The sequence below is a fragment of the Thamnophis sirtalis genome, unplaced genomic scaffold (genome assembly GCF_051295495.1).
Source record: "Thamnophis sirtalis isolate CommonGarterSnake01/CBP01778 unplaced genomic scaffold, rThaSir2_p1.2 scaffold_8, whole genome shotgun sequence".
NCBI classification, from domain to species: Eukaryota; Metazoa; Chordata; class Lepidosauria; order Squamata; family Natricidae; genus Thamnophis; species Thamnophis sirtalis.
In genome coordinates this window covers 4,494,623-4,513,160 of record NW_028261388.1, presented here as the reverse complement: position 1 = coordinate 4,513,160, position 18,538 = coordinate 4,494,623, and the positions used below count along the sequence as shown (strand labels likewise).

Below are 18,538 nucleotides of genomic sequence, written 5' to 3'. Positions count from 1 at the left end.
TCTCTTTCTCTCGACTTTTTCCCTCTTAAAATCTATCTTTCCATCAATTTACCCATCCATCTTTCTCTCCCCTCAGTATCTATCTATCTATCTATCTATCTATCTATCTATCTATCTATCTATCTATCTATCATCTACCTACCTACCTACCTACCTACCTATTCTCTCTCACTCTTATTTACTTAGCAGTGCATCTCACAAAAAGTGACTAGGCAGTGTACTTTTTATCTATCTATCTACACACTCTCTCTTTCCCTCTCAAAATCTATCATCAATTTACCCATCCATCTTTCTCTCCACTCAGTATCTATCTATCTATCTATCTATCTATCTATCTATCTATCTATCTATCTATCTATCTATCTATCTATCTATCTATCATCTACCTACCTACCTACCTACCTACCTATTCTCTCTCACTCTTATTTACTTAGCAGTGCATCTCACAAAAAGTGACTAGGCAGTGTTCTTTTTTATCTATCTATCTACACACTCTCTCTTTCCCTCTCAAAATCTATCATCAATTTAACCATCTATCTTTCTCTCCACTCAATATCTATTCCTTCCCTCCCTCTCTCCCTCTCCCCCCCTTTCCCGTATGCCAATTCCCTCCTCCAGCTGATCGCTCTCTCGCTCTCTCGCTCTCCCCCCCCCCGCTTCCCCAGAGTCCCCCTAGAGTGGGCTGACCGGAGAAGTGCCGGAGAACTCCATTTCCCAAGAAGCCTTGCGCTCGGCCGGCTCTTCTCTCCTCCTCCTCCTCCTCCCCCTTCTCCCCTCCTCCTCCGGCTCTTCTTTCCAAAGCGGGCTCCCCCACCGGCTTCACCTTTTCCCACGGCGGTCTCTCTTCCCTTCCCTGCGCCGGAGTGACGGCGGATTGACGGACGGGGGAGAAAAGGTAGGCGTTGCCCCGGAGCCGGTGGAGGGGGGAGAAGGCGGAGGCTCCAGGACCTCCAATGAATGGGAGGCTGGCTCAGCACCAGGTGGGCCCGGGCAGGATGGTTTTCCGGGGGGGCTCCCCTCCCTTTTTCCTGGGAGTTTTACTGCCATCAAAGTTTATTTTTTGGGGGGGGGGATACAAGGCAGAAACAAAAACACTCAAAGGAAGCAAGGCTACATGCACCAAAGACAAATTCCTTGTGTGTCCAATCCCACTTGACCAATAAAGCAGTGTTTCCCAACCTTGGCAACTTGAAGATGTCCGGACTTCAACTTCCAGAATTCCCCAGCCAGCGAATGCTGGCTGGGGAACTCTGGGAGTTGAAGTCCGGACATCTTCAAGTTGACAAGGTTGAGAAACACTGTCCTAACCACTGCTGGGGAATTCTGGGAGTTGAAGTCCGGACATCTTCAAGTGGCCAAGGTTGAGAAACACTGCAATAAAGAATAAAAGAATTAAGATAAAGATTAAAAAAAAACAGATCCAGCCAAATCCGTGGGGTAACAGTGCCCATCATCCACTCCTGCCCTGCCCATTGCCCTTAATTGCAGCATGCTTTCTCCCCTTCCCTTGCTTGCTTCCTGGGGGGGTGGGGGGTGTGTGCAGATTATTTGGAGAAATGAAAGGAATGTTAAGTAACTTCCATGGCAAGGACCTACTGTCATTTCATCCACTTTCTTTTTAAAAAAAAGGTTTTATTGTTTTAATTAAACAAAAACACACACAAAAAAAAGAACCTTCTTTCGTTACATCTTGTGGAAAGCGTGTGGGTTGGTTACAGATACATTTCGTGCGTTTCAATTCAGTTTGAATGAAGTATATGTAATGATTGTGGAAGAAACGCACAAAATGTATTTCATCCACTTTCAAGGCAAAGATAGATAGATAGATAGATAGATAGATAGATAGATAGATAGATAGATAGATAGATAGATAGATAGATAGATAGATAGATAGATAGATAGATGATAGATAATGAGACTAGTCAGATAAGATTGAAATAGAGAAGACAGAGAGTAATGAGAGAGATATTGTACAAAGTGACAAGTTATTTTATCTCTATTATGTATGTATGTATGTACCGTGTTTCCCCGAAAATAAGACAGGGTCTTATTTTCTTTTGACCCCCAAAATAAGCGCTTGGCCTTATTTTGGGGGAGGTCTTATTATTTTTGAGGTGCAGGAGGCAGCGAGCATAGTCACCTCATGGCTACTGCTGTGTTGCAATATTTTCGGGGGAGGGATTATTTTAGTACATGCGCTCAAAAGCCCAATTGGGCTTATTATCCAGGGAGGTCTTATTTTCAAGGAAACAGGGTATATATCTATCTATCTTGTATCTACCTATATCTATCATGTGTCTGTCTGTCTGTCTATCATTGTCTATCTGTCTGTCTATAACTCTATCATGTATCTGTCTGTCTGTCTATCTATCTATCTATCTATCTATCTATCTATCTATCTATCTTGTGTCTATCTATATATCATGTGTCTTTCTATCTATCTATCTATCTATCTATCTATCTATCTATCTATCTATCTATCTATCTATCTATCTATCTATCTATCTATCTACCATCTATCTACCTACCTATCTATCGTATTTGTGTGCGTGTCTGTCTGTCTGTCTGTATATCTATCTATCTGTCTATCTATCTATCTATCTATCTATCTATCTATCTATCTATCTATCTATCTATCTCTTACCTACCTATCATGTGTCTCTGTATGTCTGTCTATCTATTGACCTACCTACCTTTCTATATATCGTGTGTGTGTGTGTGTTTGTCTGTCTGTCTGTCTATCTATCTATCTATCAATCATCATGTATCTGTCTATCATCTCTCCTATCTATCTATCTATCTATCTATCTATCTATCTATCTATCTATCTATCTACCTACCTACCTACCTACCTACCTACCTACCTACCTACCTACCTACCGATCTATCTATCTATCTATCTATCTATCTATCTATCTATCTATCTATCTAATTGCACCCCCAAATGTGATGTGGTCCCCATCCACTTTAGCTGCACTGTGCAGATAATTCTGGTTCAATTCCTGATCTTCCTTTTTCTTTCTTTTTATGGGCAAATATTTGCCTAAGGAAGGATTTTCTCAACCTTGGCAATTTTAAGCCCTGTGGAATTCTGGGAGTTGAAGTCCACACAGCTTAAGGTTGCTAAAGTTGGGAAACACTAGTCTAAAGTCTAAAGTGATTGTTTGCTTAACTGGAAAACCCGGATGGGTGGACTTCAACATCCGGGATCTTCTGCAATGCCCAAGGAATTCTGAGAGTCACAGTCCACAGAGCTTAAGGTGACTAAAGTTGAGAAAAACCAGTGTAAGGTCATGTTTGCTTAACTGGAAAACTTGGATGGATGGATGGGTTTCAACTTCCAGAATCCTCTGCAATGCCCAAGGAATTCTGGGAGTTGAAGTCCAGAACTTTGGAAGGTATTCCCCATTAGGAACAAAAGTTGGGAGGAAACAGCTAGCCTCACCTTACCTGATGCTCAAAAAATGTCATATAATTCCCAATTTTCCAGCTCGCCTTCGGTATAATAATCCTGTTTTCTCCCATTTCCGCAGGTCCTTGGAAATCCAGACGATGGCCCAGTTTAAGCAGTTGGGGACAATTTTTATAGAAACTCTGATCCTTTGAAAGAAGAACGCTTGGTAAGACTCGTGCGAGGCTTCGTGCAATAAAGCCCTTGAAGAGCTGCGCAGGTTCATTATGGTGGGACTTCAAATTAAAATTCAATATGAATTTAATTTGAATTTAAGGTTACGGTGCGCCTCGAAACATAAGCAGACCTGAAGCAACCCCATCCTTTTTGCCCTAGAGCTGGGGTGTCAAACTCAAGGCCCGGGGGGCGCATCCAGCCCGCCGGGTGCTTAGATGGGGCTGGTGAGGCCACCCTGGAAACAGCGGATTGGCCTGCTGTGCCTCTGCCAGCAAAAACGAAGCCTAGGAGGGCCACTGTATTCTATTCTAATACAATTAGAATAGAATGCAGAATAGAATAGAATAATACAATTAGAATAGAATAGAATAATTAGGATAGAACAGAATGGAACAATACAATTAGAATAGAATATAGAATAGAATAATCAGAATAGAATAGAATAATCAGAATAGAATAGAATAGTATAATTAGAATAGAATACAGAATAGAATAGTATAATTAGAATAGAATAGAATAATTAGAATAGAATAAAACAGAACAATATAATTAGAATAGAATAATTTGAATAGAATAGAATAGTATAATTAGAATAGAATAATTTGAATAGAATAGTATAATTAGAATAGAATAAGAATAAAATAGAATAGTATGATTAGAATAGAATAATTAGGATAGAATAGAACAGAACAATATAATGAGAATAGAATAGAATATAGAATAATTTGAATAGAATAGAATAATTTGAATAGAATAGAATAGTATGATTAGAATAGAGTACAGAATAGAATAGAATAGTATAATTAGAATAGAATAATTAGGATAGACTAAAACAGAACAGAACAATATAATTAGAATAGAATATAAAATAGAATAGAATAGTATAATTAGAATAGAATAGAATAATTTGAATAGTATAATTAGAATAGATACAGAATAGAATAGTATGAGTAGAATAGAATAGAATAATTAGGATAGAACAGAACAAAACAATAGAATAGAATATAGAATAGAATAGTATAATTAGAATAGAATAGAATAATTAGGATAGAATAAAACAGAACAGAACAATATAATTAGAATAGAATACAGAATAGAATACTATGATTAGAATAGAATAGAATAATTAGGATAGAATAGAATAATTAGGATAGAATAGAACAATTAGGATAGAATAGAATAATTAGGATAGAATAGAACAGAACAGAACAATATAATTAGAATAGAATAATCTGAATAGAATAAGAATAATTTGAATAGAATAAGAATAATTTGAATAGAATAGTATAATTAGAATAGAGCAGAACAGAACAGAACAATATAATCAGAATAGCTTCTCTCCAAGCAGCATTGAATCGATAAGCTTAGCTCAGAGGTGATTCAAGGACACGGCTATTAATAGGCCACTTAATTATATTGCAGGAACTAGAAATACAGTTAATTAAGAAATCCTGCAGCTGCAGCCTATTGCAGGATTGACATTCAAAGCTTCTACAAACACAAACACCCAGGCTTCCTGGCTCAATCGGCTGAGAGGAGCAGTGGGTCCCTCTAGATTACATCTATTTCCACATACCGTAATATTATTAAACCATTTTTTATTATGAACTAGCCGATAACTCGGCGTTGCCCGGGTATTTATTTATAGGGGGGGATATATCCGGTCCAAACATAAATTCTAATGTTGGATTTTCCCCCTTACCAGAGGGAGCCCCCTTGTGGAGGACTGTGAAGCCGTTACCACGGCAACGCCACTGCTCTGTACAGTAGAATCCATTTTACGACAGTACAGTAGAAGCCATTTTAAGGCACAACAGGCTGATTCTTAACAGAACACACACCCCGAGGGGTGTTTTACTGCCACAGTATTTTTTTTTCCAGAGAGTAGGTTATCTGTGTACCAAGTTTGGCTGAAATTGCTCGATATATATATATATATATATATATATATATATATATATATATATATATATATATATATATATATATATATATATATATATATATATATATATATATATATATATATATATTATTTGTGCTGATAAATAATGTATGTATGTATGTATGTATGTATGTGTGTATATATATATATATATATATATATATATATATATATATATATATATATATATATATGTTTTTTTATTTGTGCTGATAAATAAATAAAGGATAAATAAATAAAGGATAAATAAATAAAGGATATATATATGTATACACATATACATACACACACACACACACACAAAAACATATATATATGGGGGTTACCAGGGGTTGTAAAATACATACATACATACATACATACATACATACATACATACATACATATATATATATATATTAGCCTCAGTTTGTGGCATATATATATATGTGTGTGTGTGTGTGTGTGTGTGTGTTTTAATTTGTGCTGATAAATAAATAAAGGGGGACTAGTATAGATCTATTTCAAGCTATTTAGCTCTCATCAGCTAGCCACACCCTTACTGGGATTTGAACCAGGTTAAAATCCCAGTAAGGGTGTGGCTAGCTGATGAGAGCTAAATAGCTTGAAATAGATCTATACTAGTCTCCCTTTATTTATTTATCAGCACAAATTTTTTAAAAAAAACACAAATATAACAAAGGCAACAGTAAAAATATTGGGTTTCTGTCGTGATGGACTCTTATGACGAGCCGATTGACAGATGTTGGAAGCAGTTAGCTTCCTCCCATAATTGGGGCTTACCAGGGGTTGTAAAAATCTTTTATATATATATATATATGTGTGTGTGTGTGTGTGTATATATATATATATATATATATATATATATATATATATATATATATATATATATATATATATATATATAATTTTTATTTGTGCTGATAAATAAATAAAGGGATATTTATCCCTTTTAGGGAAATAAAATAATATATATATATTCCAGTTCAAGGGTACAGAATAGGATTCTATCGATCTGCAGACTCTTAAAAGCAGGATGGCAAAAATAGCAGCAGCCAAAATTCAATTAAAAGCATCTGTAAAAGAAGAATATTTTGAACTGCTGTCGTAAACACACATGGCTTGTCGCCAGCTGTAAGATAACTAGGAGAAATTGCACAACAGGGACAGTTGCAGGAAAAAAAATCCACACAAAGCCTCAATTTGTGGCATAGGAAATCACTACAAAGGTTGTGTGGCTTGTGACGGCATCTCTGGCAGGTTTTAATGATCAGATTAATATATAACTACAGGTAGTCCTCGACTTACAACAGTTCACTTAGTGGCCATTCAAAGTTACAACGGCACTAAAAAACACCCTGACTTATGACCCTTTCTCACACGTACGACCGTTGCAGCATCCACCGTGGTCAGGTGATTCAAATTTCAGGTGCTTGACAACTGATTCACATTTATGACGGTTGCCGTGTCCCCGGGGTTATGTGATCCCCTTTTGCAACCAAGCCAAGTCAAGGGGGGGAAACGAGATTTACTTAACAGCCGTGTTTCTAATGCAAGAACTGCAGTGATTCACTTAACAAATGTGGTGAGAAAAGTCGTAAATTGGGGGAAGACTCACTTCACAAATTTCTCGCTTAGCAACATAAACTTTGTGCTTAATCGTAAGTTGAGGACCTACCTGTATAAGAGTCTTGAGCATCAGCACAACTGTGTTGAATTTGCAAAGTGGCAAATTTAAACATATTTAATTGCAAGAGTCCACGAGTTATAATAAGAATTTCTATTGCTAGCCAAGTCTGTTGTTAAGTGTGTTTGGTCCCAATTTACCACCTTCCTTGCCACAGTTGTTAAGTGAATCATTGCCATTGTTAAGTTAGGAACAGGGTTGTTAAGCAAGTGTTGACTTTGAGCCACCTGGGTGGGTCCCCAAATAGCCCTTTTGTGTCTCTGGAATGTTGCCACGCCCCTGAATTTTGAATGTGTCCTTGTGGGGCATGTCCAAATTGGGCGTGACTCAATTAACAACCAGCCTGCTTAACAACAGAAATTCCAGTGCCAATGTTGTCTTAAGTCAAGCACTACCTAGAATGCATTTAGGGTTTTTCTCTTTCTTCAAAAAAATTGAATTAATATAATTTGGTCTTTTCTTTCTTTTCTTCTTCTTTCTTTTTTCTCTCCTTCCTTCCTTCCTTCCCTTCTTTCTTTCTTTTTCTCTTTTTCTTGCTTGCTTACTTTCCTTCCTTCCCTCACTCTCTCCTTTCTTTCTTTCTTTCCTTTCTTTCTTTTCCTTTCTCTTTTGTTCTTTCTTTCTCTCGCTTGCCTTTTTTCCTTTCCTTTCCCCTCTCCCTCCCTCTCTCTTTCCTTTTTTTCCTTTATTTCTTTCCTTCCTTCCTTCCTTCTTTCTTTCTTTTTCTTGCTTGCTTACTTACATTCCTTCCCTCCCTCTCTATTTCTTTCTTTCTTTTCTTTCTTTTCCTTTCTTTCTTTTCCTTTCTTTCTCTCGCTTGCCTTCCCTTTCCTTTCCCTTCTTCCTCCCTCCCTCTCTCCTTCCTTCCTTTCTTTCCTTTCTTCTTCCTTCCTTCTTTCTTTTTCTTGCTTGCTTACTTTCATTCCTTCCCTCCCTCTCTCCTTCTTTCTTTCCTTTCTTTCTTTCCTTTCTTTCTTTTCCCTTCTTTCTCTTTTGTTCTTTCTTTCTCCCTCTTCCCTTTCTTCCTTTCCTTTCTCCTCTCCCTTTCCTTTCCTTTCCTTCTCCCAGATCTGTTCCATTTCCAGCCATGTCGGAACCCATAACGCTGAACGTTGGCGGGAAATTATACACGACCTCCCTCTCCACTTTGACCAGCTTCCCAGACTCAATGCTGGGCGCCATGTTCAGCGGGAAGATGCCCACCAAAAGAGACAACCACGGCCACTGCTTCATTGACCGAGACGGCAAAGTTTTCCGCTACATCCTCAACTTCTTGAGAACTTCTCACCTGGACCTCCCCGAGGACTTCCAAGAAATGGGCCTGCTTCGGCGAGAAGCAGACTTTTACCAGGTCCAGCCACTCATCGAGGCTCTACTGGAGAAGGAAGTGGAGCTCTCGAAAGCCGAGAAGAATGCCATGCTCAACATCACCTTGGATCAGAGGACCCAAACGGTTCATTTCACCGTCCGGGAAGCTCCTCAGATCTACAGCTTGTCCTCTTCCAACATGGAAGTCTTCAGCGCCCACATCTTCAGCACGTCCAGTCTGTTCCTCAAACTCCTGGGCTCCAAACTCTACTACTCTTTCAACGGCAACCTGGCCTCCATCTCTACTTATTTAGAAGACCCCTACCACGTCACTTTGGATTGGGTGGCCAGCGTGGAAGGTCTACCCGAAGAGGAATACACACGGCAGAACTTGAAGAGGTTGTGGGTCCTGCCCACCAAGAAACAAATTAACAGCTTCCAAGTCTTTGTGGAGGAAGTCCTAAAAATTGCCATGAGTGATGGGTTTTGCGTGGACGCCACTCACCCGCACACAACAGATTTCATGAATAATAAGATTATTCGGCTGATTCGCTACAAATAGACAGACACAAGAGACGGTTTTCCAGAAAACCATGCGACGTCGCGTCGCGTCACAACCTTACAGCCTGGAGCTGACTTGGCAAACCATGGTCTAATCCAAACCTTGGTTCTAACTGGAGAAGGCCTAGTTTTTGTTTTTTGTGTTTTTACTAAAAAGACTAACCCAGATTTGCTAAAACTAGAGACGGGAACGCGATGGGTTTTTATGTGGGAATTACGTAGGGGGTCTTGCTCCGTAGAGGGCGGCTCAGTGGCTAAGACGCTGAGCTTGTCGATCAGAAAGGTCGGTAGTTTGGCGGTTCGAATCCCTAGCGCCACCTAGTGGAGTGAGGTCCCGTGACTTGTCCCAGCTTCTGCCAGCCTAGCAGTTCGAAAGCATGTAAAAGATGCAAGTAGAAAAATAGGAACCACCTTTGGTGGGAAGGGAACAGTGTTCCGTGCACTTTCAGCGTTAAGGAAGGAAGGAAGGAAGGAAGGAAGGAAGGAAGGAAGGAAGGAAGGAAGGAAGGAAGGAAGGAAGGAAGGAAGGAAGAACGGAAGGAAGGAAGGAAGGAAGGAAGGAAGGAAGGAAGGAAGGAAGGAAGGAAGGAAGGAAGGAGTTCAGTCCTGACCGGCTGAAGGTTGACTCAGCCTTTCATCCTTCCGAGGTCGGGAAAATGAGGACCCAGATTGTTGGTGGCAATAGGCTGACTCTGTAAACCTCTTAGAGAGGGCTCTAAAAGCACTGTGAAGGGGTATGTAAGTGCTATTGCTATTGAAGTGAAGAAACAGAGTTAAGCACAATGGCCATTTCACACTAGGGTATTTTTTTTAAAATCTCCAATGATAGGTGGTGCTGGAGACCACTTGAAATTCTTCTGATAAGATTGGAACAGCCTGTTTTGCTTTCAAAATAAGACTGTGCTCTTGATTGGAAACGGTGAGCTTACTCTGTCCAAATGTCACCTCTTGTCATGTCCGTGTGAAAAAAACAGGGTTGCAGACACCAAGTAAAGAAGTGGAAGTAATTGATTGTATTTCTGATTATAAGTTTTGTCTAAAGCTGGAATGAAACTGTCCATTCGTACACTGGGGAAGAAAGAGACATGTGTGTGTGTGTGTGTGTGTGTGTGTGTGTGTGTGTGTGTAAGAAAGAGACATGTGTGTGTGTGTGTGTGTGTGTGTGTGTGTTGTATTTGTGCTGATAAATAAATAAAGGGAGACTAGTATAGATCTATTTCAAGCTATTTAGCTCTCATCAGCTAGCCATACCCTTACTGGGATTGGAACCTGTGATGTATTGCATCTTAGGCAGATGGGTTAACCATTAAGCCACAGATTTCCTCTCCTTATCAGCTGAGCCAGGGAGAAAGATATAAATAGATCTATACTAGTCTCCCTTTATTTATTTATCAGCACAAATACAACACAAATGTAACAAAAGGCAACAGTAAAAATATTGGGTTTCTGTCTGGATGGTCTCTTATGATGAGCCGATGGACAGAGAATGGAAGCAGTGAACTTCCTCCCATATTTGGGCATACCAGGGGCTGTGACTATACACACACACACACACACACACACACACACACAATATATATACATACTGTATGTATAGTGTCTTGTATTTCTATTCAATACACATACACACACACACACACACACACAGTCTCTTGTATTTCTATACAATAACTATCTATCTATGTATATATACACACACACACACACACACACACACACACACACATATACATAAGTACATACATACAGTACAGTCCCTGACTTACAACAATTCATTTAGCAACCGTTCAAAGTTAAAACGGCACTGAAAAGTATGACTTATGACCCTTTTAACGTGACCCGCGCAGCATTCACATGATCATGTGATCAAAATTTGGAAAGCATGGCGGCTGGCGTGTATTTATGTCCCTGGGGTTATGGGGTCCCTTTTTGCGACCTTCTGACAAGCAAAGTGAATAAGGAAGCCAGATTCACTTAACAACCGTGTGACTCACTTAACAACTGCAGCGATTCGGTTAACAAAAGTGGCAAGAAGTCGTCGTAAAATGGGGCTGTCTCGCTTAGCAACATTTTTGAACCCCATTGTGGTCGTAAGTTGAGGACTACCTGTATAGCAATGCTTTTACATTGTTTTAAGTGTAAACTTTACCCAGAGACATTGAAAAAATTTCATTTCTCTCATGACAACAGCCTTACTTTAAGTTTGTTGCCTCAGTTTCCCCAGCCAAGGTGGCGCAGTGGTTAAATGCAGCACTGCAGGCTACTGCTAGATCAGCAGTTCAGCGGTTCAAATCCCACCGGCTCAGGGTTGACTCAGCCTTCCATCCTTCCGAGGTGGGTAAAATGAGGACCCAGATTGTTGGGGGCAATATGCTGACTCTCTGTAAACCGCTTAGAGAGGCCTGAAAGCCCTATGAAGCGGTATATAAGTCTACTGCTATTGGAAAGGGAGACGGAAACAGCCTTAACTTAAGAGACTCTTTCGGAGATTAAAAACCACATTTAAAAAAAAATAAAAATGACTTTAACTGAGCAGGACATCGGTGTTGATTCCTTCTCATTTATAGAGCACAGGTACTTCTCGACTTGCTTCATTTAGTGACCATTCAAAGTTACAACGGCGCTGAAAAAAATGACTTGGGGCCATTTTTCACACTTACGACCGTTGCCTCATCGCCAGTGTCATGTGATTTACATTCAGTCGCTTGACAGCTGACTCACCTCTATGACGGTTGTCGTATCCCGGGGTCCCCTTTTGCGACCGTCTGACAAGCCAAGTCAAAGGGGAGGCCAGATTCACTTAACAACCATGTCGCTAACTTAACTGCAGTGCCTCACTTAACAACGGTGGCAAGAAAGTTCGTAAAATGGGGCAAAACTTACTTAACATCTGTCTCGCTTAACATCGGAAATTTTGGGCTCAGTTGTGGTAAATTGAGGACTATGTATAAACACAGAGCGACATATTTTTTTAATTATCTGCCTGATTTTGGAGACAAATGGCTGCTTATCGCCTAAAGCAGAAACTTTAAAGCAGTGATGGCGAATCTTTTCGGCACCAAGTGCCCACACAAGAATGGGCGTGAAAACGGAAAAAACAGCTGGCTGGCATGCAGATGCCTGTTTTTTGGGCATTTCTGACTGGTTTGGGGGCCATTTTCAGGCCGGTTTTTGAGCCAGTTTTCAGGCCAAAAACAGGCCCGAAAAACGGCCTGTTTTTTAGTCATTTTTGGCCATTTTTCGAGCTGTTCTCAGACCATTTCCCGGCAGTCCGGTGGCCACGAAGACCAGCTGGCACTGGAAACCAGAAGAGCAGCTGGCGACGGTGCACATGCCCACAGAAAAGGGGCACTGCGTGCCATAGATTTGCCATCACAGAACTAAGATATAAGGCCAGAGTAGATTGAAGGCCAAAATGTTGTCCATCAACACAACCTCTCTTCATACCTCAGCAGGTAGCTTCCCACATGAGGTCTCTTTTGTGAAGATGTTGGATAGCCATTTGTCTGAAACGGTATAGGGTTTCCTGCCTAGGCAGGGGGTTGGACTAGAACAGTGTTTTTCAACCTTGGCAACTTGAAGATGTCCGGACTTCAACTCCCAGAATTCCCCAGCCAGCGAATGCTGGCTGGGGAATTCTGGGAGTTGAAGTCCGGACATCTTCAAGTTGCCAAGGTTGAAAAACACTGGACTAGAAGACCTCCAAGGTCCCTTCCAACTCTGCTATTGTATTGTATTGTATTGTGTTCTTCAGTTTTGGCAGCTATTGGGGAAATATCCCCGCAAACTGTGAAGATGATGGTGATTTTCATTGAACGTGGCTGGCAGGGGGATTTTGGGAGTGGAAGTCCGCACATCTTCAACTTAGGCTACCTGCAGAGGTAAGGAGTTCAGAAGGCCGGATTCTGAAATATTTGTTTCTACTTAATGAAATGGCTGCTTTCCACTATGGCGACACCACCATGCTATTGTTCTGACCCAGCTCCTCAAACACGACAAACCTTCCGGAATGAACTCGAAAATTCCTTTATTAGGAACGCCGTCAGCCCAGGCAAAAAGTTTCTCACCCCAGGCTAAAAGTCCAGCCAGCTGGAAGATGAATAGTTGTCTTCTGCACCTATTCATCTCCGCCCCCTGCCTTTTATCCCCAGAGCTAGTGTGGGGCTTCGTTAGCAGCGGTGGTTCTTCCGACCTGAGGACCGGCCCATAGATTTCCACTGTTCTCCTCTCCTCTGCTTTCTGTGCATCTGAGCGTCAGGCACTGGACCCGGCTGTTCCTCCTCTTCCTCAGCCACCTCCAGACCTGGGGGCTGTTGACTCTCCATCTGAGGGCTGATGGACAGCATAGGCTCTGTCTCTGTCTCTCTCTGTCTCTCTCTGTCTCTCTCTTTCTCTCTCTGTCTCTCTCTTTCTCTCTCTCTGTCTCTCTGTCTCTGTGTGTCTCTGTCTGTCTGTCTGTCTGTCTCTGTCTCTCTGTCTCTCTCTCTGTCTCTCTGTCTCTCCCTTTCTCTGTCTCTCTCTGTCTCTGTCTCTCTCTGTCTCTCTCTCTCTCTCTGTCTCTCTGTCTCTGTCTATCTCTCTCTCTGTCTCTCTCTCTGTCTCTTCCTTTCTCTGTCTCTCTCTCTCTCTGTGTCTCTCTCTCTGTCTCTCTGTCTCTCCCTTTCTCTGTCTCTCTGTCTCTCTCTGTCTCTCCCTTTCTCTGTCTCTCTCTGTCTCTCTGTCTCTCTCTCTGTCTCTCCCTTTCTCTGTCTCTCTCTCTCTGTCTCTCTCTTTCTCTGTCTCTCTCTCTCTGTCTCTCCCTTTCTCTGTCTCTCTGTCTGTCTCTCTGTCTGTCTCTGTCTGTCTCTGTCTCTGTCTCTCTTTTTCTCTCTCTGTCTCTGTCTCTCTCTCTGTCTCTCCCTTTCTCTGTCTCTCTGTCTCTCTCTCTCTTTTTCTCTTTTTCTCTCTCTGTCTCTGTCTCTCTTTCTGTCTGTCTGTCTCTCTCTCTCTCTCTCTCTCTCTGCCACCTCCATTCCTTCTTCCTCCTACGAGTTCTCAGGTTGCCTTGATGCTGACCCTGACTCCCACATCTCATCATCATCCTCTGAGTCAGCTGCCAACAGGCCACAACAGCTATCTTTGATAGGTTATGCCTGTATTTATTTATGCCTGCCAGTGGATTACCGAATGAAATACCGCATGACCAATGGCAGCAAAACTAAATTATTTGCCACCTAAAGCTGCAGTATCTTTTTATTTCTTCATCCTCGGGGATGCTGGGGCCAGCGATGTTCCTACATTCGTCCGGTTTTGCATTTCCCTTGTGTATATTGTCACGATCTCAAGCAGATGTTACAATCCAGTTCTAAGAACTCTCATTTATTCATATATTTATTCTCTCAATTGTAATCAACTGCTACTTAGTTGGGAAGAATCCAGACCACGCTTTTCTTTATTTTGATCTGGTTATCACCTTTAAAGCCCTACATGGCTTAGGACCCGGATATCTACGAGACCGTCTTCTGCCACATACCTCCCAGCGTCCGATAAGATCACACAGGATGGGCCTTCTCCAGGTGCCGTCGACTAGACAATGTCGCCTGGCAGCTCCTCGGGGTAGGGCCTTCTCTGTAGCTGCCCCAGCCCTATGGAATGATCTACCCCCAGAGATCCGGACCCTCCCCACTCTCTCTCGGCCTTCCGAAAGTCTACTAAGACCTGGCTATTCCGGCAGGCCTGGGGCTGTTGACCTCATGAATGAGGTCCAGCCCCACTAAGATTGAGTGTATGGTGTGTTTTTTAACCTGCTTTTCCTTTCTATTTTAATTTTTTTTGGTATTCTTTTTAGAGTTGTTTTTATGTAAGGCGCCCGGAGTCCTTCGGGATTGGGCGGCATATAAATTCATTAAAGTTGGATTTTGGAATTTATCTTGATTTTTCAGCCTTCAAGTGAGATTTGACCCCTGTGGTCACTACTTCAAAAGCTTGCAGTTTTCTTGGCATGGTTTGTTATTGCTTCCTTCCTGGGGCTGAGTGTTAGTGACTGGCCTAAGGTCACCTGGCTGCCTTGGTATCTAAGGCAGAACTAAAACTCGCCACCTCCTGGTGATTGGTTCAAAGCTATCCCACCGGCTTTTATGACTGGTTCCACCACAAAACCGCGGACGACAAAACCGCGGTCGACGAAAGCGCGTATGTGACATCATCACAGCGCGACGAAAAAGATCGAAAAATGTAAAAATAAAGCGAAAACCTTACCCTAACCCCCCCAAACCTAACCCTAAACCTAACCCTTAACCTAACGAAAAACCTAACGCTAACCCTTAACCTAACGCTAAATGTAACGCTAACGCTCTAAACCTAACCCTAACCCTTAACCTAACCCTTACCTTTATGTGAATCGGCTTGCTGTAATTTAATTTTTATTTCAATTTTTCGATCTTTTTCGTCGCGTTGTGATGACGTCACATACGCGATTTCGTCGACCGCGCTTTTGTGGAACGCGGTTTTGACGGGTCACGTTTGTGACTACGTAAGACGAGACTAGAACTCAAAGTCACCCAGCCAGTTTTCATGCCTAACTAGAACTCCCTGCCTCCCTGTTCCTAGCCTGATGCCTTTACTGCTTCAATAAACAGGTTCTTCCAGAATTGTTATTACTCTTGGAAAATTTCCTTAGGGCTGTAGAATTTCCATATCGTAAGTGGAAATTTCCTTAGGGCTGTAGAATTTCCATATCGTAAGTGGAAATTTCCTTAGGGCTGTAGAATTTCCATATTGTAAGTGGTGATTTTCCAGGACTTAAATATGTTGCAGGTTTTCAACAAGGTAAAGGATAAAGAGGCCTTCAGGTTGAGCTTGGCGCCGGGTGAGGACATCTGTGGAATTTCCCAGTGTTGTGGAAGTACCTGATTTTCCCAGAAATGGGGAAAATCTTACTTCCAGATTTTACCAATAGCCCTGAAATTCCCAGGGCTTAGCTACTAAGAGAGATGAGTTAATTCTTGCAGGTAATCCTCAGGTTACGACCACAGTGGAACTCCAATTTCCTGATGTTAAGCGAGGCAGATACTAAGTGAGTTTTGCCCCATTTTATGACCTTTCCTGCCACCATCAATGCAGTTGTTAAGGTTGTTAAGTGAATCTGGCTTCCCCATTGATTTTACTAATCAGAAGGTCGGGGGAATACGTGCTCTGGGATTCTGCAACCATCATAAATATGAGTCAGTTGGGTTCACCCACAAAACCGCGAAGCCCTTATCCGCGCTGACATAAGTGCGGAGGGCAAATCCACGCCGTCCGAAGCGCTAAGGAAAAAGGCGACCCTACCGCGATGACATAACCGCGGAGGGCAAATCCGCGCCTTCCGAAGCACTCAGCACCCTAAACCTAACCCTTAACCTAACCCCAACCTAACCCTTAACCTAACCCAAACCTAACCTAACCCTAACCTAACCCTTAACCTAACCCTAAACCTAACCCTAACCTAACCCTAACCCTAACCCTAACCCTAACCCAAACCTAACCCTAACCTAACCCAAACCTAACCCTAAACCTAATCCTTAACCTAACCCTAAACCTAACCCTAAACCTAACCCTAAACCTAATCCTTAACCTAACCCTAAACCTAACCCTAAACCTAACCCAAACCTAACCCTAAACCTAACCCTAAACCTAACCCTAAACCTAACCCTAAACCTAACCCAAACCTAACCCTAAACCTAATCCTTAACCTAACCCTAAACCTAACCCAAACCTAACCCTAAACCTAATCCTTAACCTAACCCTAAACCTAATCCTTAACCTAACCCTAAACCTAACCCTTAATCTAACCCTAACCTAAACCTAACCCTAAACCTAACCCCAACCTAACCCTAAACCTAACCCTAACCCTAACCCAAACCTAACCCTAACCTAACCCTAACCCTAACCCTAACCCTAACCCAAACCTAACCCTAACCTAACCCTAACCCTATACTTAACCCTAAACCTAATCTTAACCCTTACCTTAATTTAAATTGGCTTTCTGCCGCCGCGCTGTTTTAAAGCGCCCTTCTGTCGCTGCGCTGTTGTCGCGGCGGTGATGACGTTGCGGCTTTAGCGACGCGGTTTTATCACCGCTATTTTGACGAGCACAGTTTGGTCGTGCCACGAGTCAGTTGCTAAGCATCTGAATTTTGATCACAGGATATGTGGATGCTCCAATGGTTGTAAGTTTGAAAAATGGACATATGTTCCTTTTATTTGTGCCATCGTAACTTTGGTCATTAAACGAATGGTTGTAAATCAATAAATACCTGTATTTTTTTAAGAGAACATTAATTTACACACCTGTTCCTGGGCAGTTGTGGTGGACCATAACTCTTTTGCCTTTCATCCTGTGTCCATACTTGGGGAAAACCCAACACACAAACACCTCAAATAGCTTTACTTTTCCACTGCCCAGCCAATTAGGTTGCCTCTGTAATAGCATTCCAACATTAAATAAAAAATGTGATTAAACTTTGTAAGTGGTTGAAGCCTTCAGCTAACATTAAGTTCTCACAATCACAAAGTTGAACGATCAGAAGATTTCATAATTATACATGATTCCAAACAGTCTTCGTTCCAAGTGTTTTTATTTCTGGCCCCTCTGGAGTGCCTGCTAAAATACTGCGGTTTAGCATCTCATACAAATATGAAACTATCTGGCACAGTAGATAATTTGTAATTCCAGTGTCCTCCATATCATTTCTACTACAATTGTCATCATCATAATTGTCACCAATTGTCAATTGGTGAAATGTTGACAATCATAAACCAAGCTAGTGTACTGTACTCTCTTATTATTTCTAATTCTGTTGTGTTCTATTCTATTCTATTTGTGAGAAATTTCCTGACAGTGAGAACCAGTGGAACAACTTGCCTCCAGAAGTTGTTGCTTGACAACTTTTAAGAAAGGCGGCTTTTAAGAAGAGATTGAACATCCATTTGCCTGAAATGTTATCTGCTGCCTGAGCAGGGGGTTGGACTAGAAGACCTCTGAGGTCTCTTCCAACCCTCTGATTTTTTTTTTTAATCAACAGTAAAATTGATTTAAAAATTCACAAAGATGAGAAGGAGCAAGCCACACATGAGGGGGCAGTTTTATATTAGTCCATTAACCATCATTAATCACCTCCAGAATGGCACGCCCCTATATAAATCATGTGATGAAAGAAATGTCCTGGGTTCAGCTCCAAGTGGGGATAAAGACACTGGAAACATGGAGGCTGCTTGGAAAGATGGTTTATTGTTGGACAGGGACACATGGCTTGAGCCCCGAACAGAAAAGGTGATCACATGCTTCAATGTTGGTGGAGAAGAAGAGAAGGGCTGAAGAAGAGAAGAAGGGCTGAAGGAGGGGCTTGCTAGGCTTTTTATACCCTGTTTAGTCCCACCTCTCTGTTTC

At 41.6% G+C, this 18,538-nt stretch overlaps 1 protein-coding gene and 1 pseudogene across 2 annotated transcripts; both read left to right on the top strand.

Moving 5' to 3' along the window:
• LOC148044277 (uncharacterized) overlaps positions 1-3,279 on the top strand; it is a 3,847-nt pseudogene extending 568 nt beyond the window's left edge.
• On the top strand, positions 717-10,136 carry KCTD21 (potassium channel tetramerization domain containing 21). 2 transcript variants are annotated; one of them, XM_087721008.1, is made up of 3 exons: positions 717-895; positions 3,534-3,620; positions 8,329-10,136. In XM_087721008.1, exon 3 carries the CDS (start codon positions 8,348-8,350, stop codon positions 9,128-9,130), a length of 783 nt encoding a protein of 260 aa, XP_087577134.1. In that variant the 5' UTR covers positions 717-895; positions 3,534-3,620; positions 8,329-8,347; the 3' UTR covers positions 9,131-10,136. The 2 variants fall into 2 exon arrangements, with proteins under 2 accessions (XP_087577134.1, XP_087577136.1); XM_087721010.1 differs by lacking the exon at positions 717-895 and adding an exon at positions 899-980.
• The last annotated feature ends 8,402 nt before the right edge of the window (positions 10,137-18,538 follow it).